Source organism: Amblyomma maculatum, chromosome 7 (genome assembly GCF_055883805.1).
Source record: "Amblyomma maculatum isolate TAMU_Amacu chromosome 7, ASM5588380v1, whole genome shotgun sequence".
Classification (NCBI taxonomy): domain Eukaryota; kingdom Metazoa; phylum Arthropoda; class Arachnida; order Ixodida; family Ixodidae; genus Amblyomma; species Amblyomma maculatum.
The window spans coordinates 137,530,064-137,540,986 of record NC_139350.1 but is presented as its reverse complement, the minus strand read 5'-3'; the positions used below and the strand labels follow the sequence as shown (position 1 = coordinate 137,540,986).

Here is a 10,923-nt window from a genome sequence, read left to right as displayed (position 1 = left end):
GGCGATGTGAATGCGGAGACCATAGGGTCTGTTAATGGGTTTTGCTTGCGATAAATGGCTTTTCTATGAGCTTAAACTCCGTAGAGGGAACCCACGCTTTTGCTTGTCTGGCCTTATTTTTTTCACATGGGAGAACAAGTTGTTTTAGAAACATGGACGGTATATCTTCAAGGAAAGGCAATGGAAGGTATTCTAGAACATCTGAAATAAAGAAGAATTACCGACCGCGTTGGAGGAAATGCGTTCCATTCGACTATCGTAAACTGAGAAGTATACAAAAGGGGTGGGCTTTCCGAATTTTATTTTGTGAAACGGGGCTGACTTTTTCCGTGTTTGTTAGAGAATGCAACTTTAGTTTTTATTGTGCACCGAACATATATTTACAACGAATCAGTTGCTGGATATTTTCGGCTCAAAATGTTATCTCGCTGTTTTTTCACCGTGGAGGGCATATTTAGCCGTAATCAATGTAGACGTCTTAGAACTTGGATGCGTGCTTGTAAAGAAATTGCTATCATAGTTCAAATGGGTTGGCTTCCTAACTTCGGTTTCTACGCTTACTGAACCAGAATACGGCCTGTTTGCTCATGACACTCACGTAATTTCTGCTCAATTGTCACAGTAGCCAGGACATATTTGTCACAACTCCTGATTCGCAATATTGTCTATCAACAATAAAGTTGATAAATTATACTTAACCAGATAACAGCTCTGCATGGCTTCCTAAGTCGAATTTTACGAAAATTACAGCTAGTTATGCTTTGCTTGCCAAAAATACTGATCTTTCTTGGCTAAAAGCAAATGTCAAAGAAATTGAATTTGGCCTAATTCATTGTTTTTATGTTTTAAATCGAAAGGTCCAACCCTTAGTTATCACCCACATAACGAAGAAAGGTAATGGTTGTTGGTTATGGTGAAGGTTTATTTCGTTAGGCTTCCTAATTAGTCGCTTTTCCAAGTTCTCACACAATGCTTTTACTTTTTTGTCTGTAGTGAGCAAAGGCAGCCTTTATATGAAATTTATCCTTGGATAACTCGAGAGCTAGTAACAAAAGTAGCAATGCGTTCTTCATTCGTGTTATCAACCTATCTCTAATTACCATTATTCATAACGAAGCGCAACTATTTCCGTTATTTAAGTGTGCAGGAAATTGAGAAAAAAATTAATCGCGCAAGAAAGAGCTGCGCAGGAGTGGTCAGTATTTGTTGTTAAACGATCCTGCTACTGATACCCACGGAACTGCCCTGCAAGCAGTCTTCACGCCCGTCTAGTGAGTGTAGCTTTATCTTGCTCAGTTCATACACCTTTACGCTCTATATTACTAATACGAAATGGTTATATAAATAAATAGTCACTTTCTGGAGCTCGTGCGGGCTAACCTAAGCTCCTGCGACTCTGTTGGGCTTCTATCAGTTCGTGTAGTGTGCCGTGCAGGCCAAACTGCATGAATCATTCGGTGGAGACATTTTTGGTTAGGCGCGCGGTGTTTTAGGCCTGTCATGATGGAAAATAGCGCGAAAGTACACGAAGGACGGAAGGAAGTGAGCCACGGACAAGCGCTATTGTCTGTCCTAGGCCTGTCGCTAGGCCTGTCATATGAGGTCTTCGATCTTGGTCTTCTCGGCGCTGTACAACTGCAAGTATGAAAGGGCTTCGATCATCCAGGTAATGAGAAAAGCTTACACCAGACAGCACAGGTCTTTTCCTTTTAGGCATTTCCTTTTGTTTTATATGCGGCTAATTAGTCCCAGGGTTTGGCGTATCGAAACGTTTATTTTCTGTATTGTTTCATGCGTAACAACTGTAACGTTTCCTATGTAAAGGCTCCGGGGATTGCTCGTGGTATTGAGTCATATTGGGAATACTGGATAGTGACTCATATTCGCAAGTACAAGGAGCTTGTGACAACGCTTGAAAATGGAAATCGGCCTGCCGGTCGGTATTAGTTAGGGAAACAGCCTGTAACGTATTTTTGGTGAACAAATTGAGGTTTGTGATGCGAGTTCTGCATTGCTCGAGGGGGAGTGTGCAAAATTTTCACCTCACATTTGTTGTGTTTTTAAGGTCTTCAAAATGGGAACGGTGCAGCCGCACGAATTTGCTCAGGTCTGTTAAGGACAGTGGCCTCGGGTTAGGACAGCTGTTTCTACGGCATCTTATTGGCAGCTTTTACTTTCTTCGCTAGGTTAGAAATTCTTCGTTGCAAACCACGTGCCAGATAAGGTTTTGTCGTGCGTTGCTAGAGTTTGCTGTGGGAAAAAGTTTTTTCCCAGGAGTTTACAGCTTTGCAAAAGAATTTGCAGATGGTGCGAAATTTATAGCTGCCGATTCTCGAATGAATACTTGTATGGGCTAAAAAGAAAAAGTTACATAAAGATTTGTTCGATTCCTTTCCAGCGCTTTGGAAATAGAGACCCCGGAAGTGAAGGGTTAGAGAAGCCAAAAGAATGGAAGCGTCAGCGGACTGTATGAAGAACCTATGCTGGTAAAAAAAAAAAACATTGTTTTTGAAGGAACAGATTTTTGGTTACTTTCGTTGGTTTCGCAGTGCCTATTATGAAATCTGTATAGATTCCTAGACCACAAAATTATTTATTTTATTTGTTGTTGGGAGGGAGTTTATACGAAAACGTCCTTCTACGATATATATAAAAAATGCATCGTTCAACATATATGTCATCAGTTATCTGCACACACAGAAAAACGGGGTGCTTAATGACCACACCTTGTAGAGGGGCTTTCATTGTATATGGCGGTAAGGATGGCAATTCATTCTGTGATTCAAACATCTTATAGTAGCGCGAACAAAAACACACACAAGACAGGGTACAGGACGAGCGCTACCTGTACCCTGTCTCGTCCTGTACCCTGTCTTGTGTGTGTTTTTGTTCGCGCTACTATAAGATGTCTGAAGTACTGCACCAACTAGGCCGACAACACATCTTACTGAATCATTCTGTGATGCTGATACACGGCCTGTATGCATGTATTTTCGGGAGTATTGCATATATATACTATGAAATAATGTATACCTAAATGGTTTCCTGGGCAGGAGCTATTGACAATGCTTAGTTAATTTTAATACGACCGTGCCTTCGGTAAGTCTGTGGTGGGCAGGTGATGAATCTTTTCCCTGCGTTTCATTTCGTTAAAACAGGTTATAAAGATAGAAATCTTGAATTGGATCAGGCAGCTATCACGCCATATCAAAGCACTTTGAAGTGCCTCTCTATTTCTTAACTTCTCAGTCATTTTTCTACATGCCCTGCATATTGCTTCCAGTGCATACGTTACAAGTGAGCATGATAGATTTAATGAAGGGGTGAACGTGCACACACTGAAGCAAGACACACGAAGCATTCATGCCCCAAAACAGACAAGAGGAACGTCTCTGAGCAATGATTCCCCAACTATTTCTAAAAAATCGAACTCACTCGCACTAAGGTACAGGAGCTCTGAACATTGAGTAGCACACTCTTTTTTCTGCAGGAAGCTCGTTACGTTGTTCGAGCGGTTTCATAAATGCTGTTAACTGAAAGCTTTACTCAGTCTTATTGTAGTTTGAATAAGAAGTGTTTCACGTTTCGGCAAGTACATTGCAAGAATGAAAAAAAAAAAATCACGAACAGCTTACGCGAAAAGGGGCTGTACTGCTGTACATACCTGTAAGTAGGGAACTTAAAAAAGTGCGTCATTTTAAATGTCAGAAAAAAAAAAATTTGTTGCATTTGCAGGAACGATCGGTGAATCGTGCACACCATCATTGGAAACATTCTTGCCGCACAGACGCCGGGCAGTCGTCGTCCAAACGTGTACCACATACACTCACTTCGCAGTATCTGATTTCGAGACAATGGACAGATCCTTTGCCGAGCACGAGGAATCCGATGCCGGCCCGTAGAGGTTCACAATTGTCTCGATCACGTCCGTCATCGACGTCACGTAATCCCTTAGCAAAGTCATTTCCGTGGCGCAGGAGCGCATCGTCTCATGTTCAGCTGACATAGTTTCCTTCATGCGCCGTTCCAATGCGGTGACGTAAATGAGGCACTGCTGCCGTAGTTCGAAAAATGATGCTTCTAAGCGCTGCCCCAAACTGTGGATTTGATTCACACATTCATGCCGGCAGGCGGCCACTTCTTGCCTTATGTGAACGCCGAGGCCTTCCTCGCAGCCGGCTATGCCTACACCCGGCAGCAAAGCAGACACCTTCTCCGCACAGCTGTGCGCTGTCATTTTACGCTCCGCGATGGCTTTTTCCAATCTATAACTCTGATTGCGTTCTTCTGATTGGTTGATGTGCAAAGACCTAATTGGCTTCGCATCGGTAGCCTCCTTAATTTGAGATTTGTTGAGGTCAACCTCGGATGGTATGGTGTCGAGGTATCGACGCATGCTTGAGATTTCTGCATATTCTATTTTGCGCACCGCCATTTCTTGCTCCATTTTGGCGATTTCGTTTTCTTGCACACCGATGCGCCGTTCAAGTTCTTCAATGCGCCGATCTCTTTCTTCCAGGGCCTTCCAGAATTTTTCTGTATCACCATCACTTTGAGTAGCGGCATCAGTGGTTCGAAGTTGTCGTTCCGTCAAACATCGCTCCGGGAAACACTCACTTTGTTGGTGGAATTGCTGCAGCGTTGAATCGAGATCCACGACAACAAAGTCTTCATTCCGAGAAGCGTAGGAAATAGCCAGTGAACCGTTCTGTGATTGTGCGCCGTATTCTGCAGCGGGCTGCGACATGTCGCCTGCATTGCCGTCTTCTATGGCAACGCGGTCAGCGTCAGGCTTGAAGGAAGCATCAGGGTTCCGTTCGGAGCTTTCGCCAAACTCCGGAAGAGTGACTGCCTCTTTCGAGGCTTGCTCCATGGATTCTCGCCTGCGGGGAAAAATCTTTGTCTTAGCGTGCGGAGCCTGCAAAGAACGTTCAGTTGCGAAAAATTATTGAATCAAGTACAGAATGACTGTCACACGAGCGATATCAGGTCGACAGAAGTCGTCGTTAACGCCCTAGTTTGGCCCCCCCATGTCTCAATCGATAAAAAATAAACACTCTCACAGACTAGAAACCTTTGCGCTGTAAAGTACAGCTCAATATGATGCATTCGTAGCGTCGTCACCTTGGAAGAGGTTCTGATGACTGAAATTAGCGAGGTCTCTTGCCCTTCGTACCTTACTGGCAGGCATGCCCATACATTCTGTCTTCTCGCTAGCAGTATATGCGCTACCGTCAATGCAATGCGCTCACCTGTGAGTTCACTTCGCTGCCACTTGAGCCTGTCACACTTCCGTACGGCTACCTCAGCGCCAGTCCCAACCACTTTAATATGCGTGTGCTTTAGGCACTTATGGAAATGCACTAAAGCCGTTCGTAGTGTGTCAGCAAGCACGGCGGTGAAAATAGGCTTCAAAAATCTGTACATATCTGGACAGACAACTCCGATAACGCCTCTATCGGAAAAGAGGCTGTTCAGGCGATAACTTGTGCTGTCGATTGGGAGGCAGCGTCCCTTATCTGTGGCACAATGCGCAGTGGCGTGTAACGCGTGCTTGCTTTTGTGTTCGGTGTCCGATAAACGAGCACGTTGCACTACAGTTGCGTCAAGCGCGCAGCCAGACGGAGACGAGCGAAAAGGCGGAATATAAATTCCGGTCTCCTGGGCTCTCTCGTTGCACTGTATTACACGTGGAAGAAAAATGGCGAAGCTCATTGCGGTAGCCCAGGCTTGCATCATTATCGCGGCGTGCGAACATTGTACCTGCTGCTTCGTTGATGACGAAAACTGGTGAACATTCACACTACGCACGATCACAAATGTAACCGCGAACAACGTCTCCATGGCGTGACGTCGCACATGGTGCATGTAACTCGTCCCGCAGCACCAAATAGAGAACGACTGGTTTGCTCTGCGACACTGAAGGAAAAAAAATTATGGCAGGAGGGTCCTTACACGCTCGGGATGAGTAGCATTAAGCGCTTCTGTGTCGCTTCTGTGGTGTGTTTTTCGAACAGAGTCGCACTCGCTTAGCGCTTCTTTTTCCATGGGTGTTGCGTGATTTAGCGTTTGATTTTGAATTCTACTCCTTGAGACCTTTTCAACGATATATGACGACTTTGTGGCCTAAAGTTAAATTGTTAATCTTAGTTAACTAACTAGCGATTATTAACAAGGCTGCACATTGGTGTATTGGAATCGTACTTGACTTAGCTATCTGAGGATATATAACTTGATGCTATAGCACAACCTTCAACTTTTAAAAAAGTCTATATTAACGAAATTATTTATCGTTTGCAATTATCCCGCTACAATTGTATTCGACGTAATCCGTAAAAAGATATGACATCATGCTACTGAGAGCTTAGTTCTTGCAAATATATATGTGACTTAATTATGTGACATAAAGCTCAGTTTAACGACATTTAACAAATTAACAGCAATTGATAGATGCCTATAATTAGGCGAGTGCAATTACGCCGTAACCACAGCGCCACCCCGGCGGGGGCTGTCTAATAAATACCTTTTCATCAGTTTGAGCGGCGGCCCTACCACTCTTAAAGCTTTTAGTTTAGTCAGTAATATAGAGTGGATGATGGAATCGAAAACCCTGGTTAAGTCAATAAATACTGCCCCGGCAAAGTATCCCTTATCAATGGCAAATTTAATTCTGTCAGCAAAGGCAATCAATGCTAACTTTGTTGAATATCCCGAGCGGAACTCGAATTGATGAGGTGAAAGTATATTGAACTTTGAGAAGTGACTAGTTTGGTGCTGTGCTATGCACTTTTCTATTATTTTGCTAAAATATGCTAAAATCGTACTGGGATGGTAATTCGGATACAATGACGGTCACCCTACTTAAAATCTGGAATTAGCTTTCTTGAGCTGAGGAGGAAATCGTCGTATTTCAAAAATGGGGTCAATAATGTAAGAGACAGTCGGAAATAGGATGGGCGATCAATTTAATATCAGTGGGATGAAGGTGGCCAAGCCCTGCATTTGTTGTGCTTAGTTTCAGAATTCAGGTGTCCATTTCTTGGGCGGTGAAAGGCGATAACGAAAAGATTCTGGGTAAAGAGGGAAAGTTGATAAACAAGCATCAACTGAGAGCGAGAAATGATTGCCGTAGAAATCGTTGAATAAGTTTGCGAAATCAAACGGAGGATCGTGAACAGTGCCTGAGGGCATGATAAGTTTTTCAATTGGCAGATCATGTGTGTGTCTGTTTAAAAAAGTGTTAATACTTTCCACTTCTCCCTGTGGTCATTTTCAAACTGGTGAGTTTTTATTTCCTTTTGGCTTCTTTGAGTAATCTGCTGAGTATGTTACTGCAAATGTTGTAGCGGGACCTGAGTTTGAGATTGAAAGGTGTCAGTTTGACTTCCTTGTACAGGTCACCTTTCTTGCGCATATAATTTAGCAGGCCGGTTGTCAGCCAAAGGTTGTGTGGAGCGTAATATTTTTTGCAACACTTAACTCTTTCAGAAGACCTGTTTAGGTACTGGTGAAGGGTGGAAGAAAATGTTCCGAAAGACAACGCTGTGTCTGTTGCTGACTTTAAATTCGTCCAGTCGGAATTAGAAACATGGGAAATAATTTGGTCTTTATTAACCACGCTCTGATAAAATATATATATAATATGTATATTTTGCAACGGGATAAGCTAAAATGGCGGTGAAAGAAAATGCGGTACTTGTCCGTTACGTCCACCTCGAGGACCCCGCAGTCTCGGAGGGAAATAAATCTAGAAAAAATGCCTTCGATGAGCGTTCTCGGCCCTCTATGGAGAAATATAGTTGGCAGCGTAATTGAAGGCTCATATCCGAAACCGAGGAAGCAGTTTGACTAGTTGACACTTATAGGATTGTTTTCTTCCATAAGATTAATGTTAATGTCGTCCATTATGAACACATTTATCCGTCTAATGATAATTTAAGTAAAATTTGTTAAGTTATCAGCAAAAGTCGCTGCCTGATGACGTTGGAGATCGATATGAATATTAAAGAACAAACCTAATCTGACCAGTGGACAGGGAACATTCGGTTACCTCTATACACACAGATTCAAAGTTGACAATGTGAATGTCAAGATCTAACCTTCTTGAGTAATATATGTTTATAGCGGCGCCACCATGCGTCATTCTGAAGAGTAACCACGGGGCTAAATAAGTTGTTTATCGTCCGGTAATAGGCACGTTTACGTCTTGCAGATGAACAAAAAATGATGTTTAATAGAGGGTCGTAGTGCATAAATATGATGGTAGTGCTTTCACAGGCTTCTGGAATTGAAATGTATACTGCATAAGTAAGACACCTCCCCCCCCCCCCCCCGCCCTTTTCAGAAAAACGAAAAGCTAAGTAAGCTGACCACGCTTGAAGTAACTTGACGTGCTAGGAGGAGACAAAGAGAAGATGGCTGGGCATCTTTACACCGGTCTCGCGAAAGACAGCCAAATCGGCCACTGAGCAGATATGGAAAGCGGTTCCTTCGGGCGTTTGTCGAGCTTTCTTTTGGCAGTTATCGACGCACAAGAATTTCCATGCAACCCTTTTTCTTATTCAGTTTCAAAGCCTTGCCAAAGAACGTTTATTTTCTGGGGTCAAGTCGTCGTCGACAAACACTGCGTTCGGGCTTTATCTGGGAAAACCAAGGTCAGCTGTGTTGAGTCGCGCCTTCCGTGCCTTGCTCATAAATTCCCGTTTCTTTGTCTTTGTGCCGAAGCGGGATATTATAATGTGTTTGGCGTTACTGTCATCTTTAGTTAGTACTCGGTTTGTTGCCATGAATGTCCGAATCGATCACATGACACGGATTTCGCTTTAATTGCTTTTATAATGGCGCCGCAGTCCTTATTCCTGAGCACAAGGCACATTTAGGCTCGACGTTTTTGTTTTTGCGTAAGTACTGCTCAAGACCAGCTGCTTTTCTTAACAAAGTGTCGTTCGGAGCCTTCAAGGCCATGTTGGCAGAGGCTAGGTTGGCATTTTTAATATGGACATCAGCAACAAAACTTGTGAGTTTCATTATTTTTGATACTGTAATATCCTCTTCGGATCATTGCACTTTTGCCTGAATTTCTCTGCACGCTTCTCCGCCAAATTGTCCAGGTTGGCCTCAGAAGCGGCCTCAAACTCGCCCAAACTTTTAGCCAGCTCAGAATGTGTAGGCATTTTGAAATGGCGCTCGTTTATTGCACAGTAAGTGTAACGGGACACTCATGAAGATGCTCTGAGAATGAATAGGCGTAGCAGCCGCAGTAGTAGAAATTTTAAACAAATCAATCTGGGGTGCACCAACCTGCAAGAACAAGAGAATTGCTTAGTCTGTCCTGTGGCTGCGACTGCTGCTGCCAATTGAAGCTCTTCTGTTGATGGCGTCCATTTTTTAGTCAAAGTCCGCTTGCAGCGCCTCTTAGATCCCCCGGTCGTCAACGCTGAATGCGCAGGTGCGAGGCTTGGATGGCGAATTCGAGTGAAGATAGCCTGAGTGTTCAGGCACGTGTAGGTAGATGGCCAGAGGTAGGCATCCGGTGGCGAAATCTGCGATAAACCGGTGTGCTGAATGCGGTATGAAATTGATACGGGATTTTTCAATAGGGTAGCGCGCATGACACTATTTCGAGGTTTCAATATAAGCACTAGGAATGAAAGCGCGGGCAGCTACGATTTAGTATAGGAGCCCCCTTAGCTGAGCTCCAACGTCCCCAGGCGACACAATGGTCTTTATGCCTAAGTTCTGGCGCGTGGTAAGGCAGATGCATATAAATTATATTTTAGTGACTCATATTGCACATAGGACAGACGACGGGAGGGGGAGGTTTGGAAACTTTTGCGTGATATGACGTCTAAGCCACCACGCAACAGCAAAAAGCAGACAGTGCTACACTTGATTGCTCACCGCACAAATTTATTCTGGACTCAAATTTCGGCTCACTCTCTTGATCCACCACACCTTAGAAGGGGTCGTTTTTGCGGTAAAAGTTCTCGAATGTCCGTCGGGCGCTTCTGAACTGCTCCTGGTTCCTCCATAAATTCTCGGCGTACGCGTTCAGGCATCTGGAAAAGTCAGGTTTTTCAAGCAGGGCTTGAATAGAGAGGAGGAGTGTTCGTACGTAAATCTGGTCGTTCCACTTCTCTTCCAATATGTCCAGAGAGATGCGTCCTCGTTCATCAACGTTGGGGTGGAAGCAGGGAGTCTCGAAGCGCACCTCTGGTGGCTTGACAGGATACTTGCTGTCGAAACGCAAGCTCAGGTCGAACACACTCCCTTTGTACACAGTCTTGGCTGGCCCTCGTATTCTGGCCGTCCAAAGAAAGGCATTGTCTGCTGTTGCAGAAGCTCTGATCCCTTCATTGATGTCCTTGATGGGGTTCTCCCGAGCCAGCCTCCAGAGAGCAGTAAGCATGGCCATGACTTTGTCTGCGGCCTCTGACTCTTCGCTGGAATGGTGGCGGCTGTCCTGTGAGGTCGACGGATTAGGCGAAGTCATTGTGAGAATGGGGCCTCGGAACCTGCCCTGTTCGAAAGCTGGCTTCGGTGAATTGTCGTCCTCTTCAGCAGCCGGCGCATTGCAGAACGAGACCAGCGAGCTATGCTCTTTGAATGAGAATATTACGCTGCATGTAGGAAAAGAAATAATGATTATTTCCGCAGTTATAAAAGTATTCGAAGCTTTTTTTTTTATTTCGCTTTTGTTGAGGAAGTGAAATACGTAATCGCGCAACGCCCAAATCCTCAGAAAAAAAAAACCGCACAGCTGTCTCAGAGCACTGGAGGGGTTCTTCTCCACGTATCAGCTGCTGTTGAGTTATGTTCCTATAAACTGGTAGATAATACCACTTGGTGGCAGTATCGAGGGAAGAACTCAAGGTTTACCGAGGAAGTTACATTTTAAATTGATCAGAAATGTGAGGGTTTAGC

The 10,923-nt window shown here is 44.2% G+C and overlaps 1 protein-coding gene and 1 pseudogene across 3 annotated transcripts; both read right to left on the bottom strand.

The window, feature by feature from the left end:
* Positions 1-2,489: 2,489 nt before the first annotated feature.
* LOC146184838 (uncharacterized) lies at positions 2,490-5,519 on the bottom strand. 3 transcript variants are annotated; one of them, XM_084609500.1, is made up of 2 exons: positions 5,253-5,519; positions 2,490-4,883 (listed from the first exon to the last, which is right to left on the bottom strand). In XM_084609500.1, the coding sequence occupies exon 2, from the start codon at positions 4,871-4,873 to the stop codon at positions 3,827-3,829; it is 1,047 nt and encodes a 348-aa protein (XP_084465626.1). In that variant the 5' UTR covers positions 4,874-4,883; positions 5,253-5,519; the 3' UTR covers positions 2,490-3,826. The 3 variants fall into 3 exon arrangements, with proteins under 3 accessions (XP_084465626.1, XP_084465628.1, XP_084465629.1); XM_084609502.1 differs by having other exon boundaries at positions 5,125-5,253; XM_084609503.1 differs by lacking the exon at positions 5,253-5,519 and adding an exon at positions 5,177-5,235.
* A 4,384-nt stretch (positions 5,520-9,903) lies between these two features.
* Positions 9,904-10,593, bottom strand: LOC146184837 (putative ubiquitin-conjugating enzyme E2 C pseudogene; annotated as a pseudogene).
* Between the last annotated feature and the right edge of the window lie 330 nt (positions 10,594-10,923).

Coding starts and splice junctions, on each gene's coding strand:
- LOC146184838 (XM_084609500.1), bottom strand. CDS start 4,873: ATGGAGCAAGCCTCGAAAGAGGCAGTCACTCTTCCGGAGTTTGGCGAA.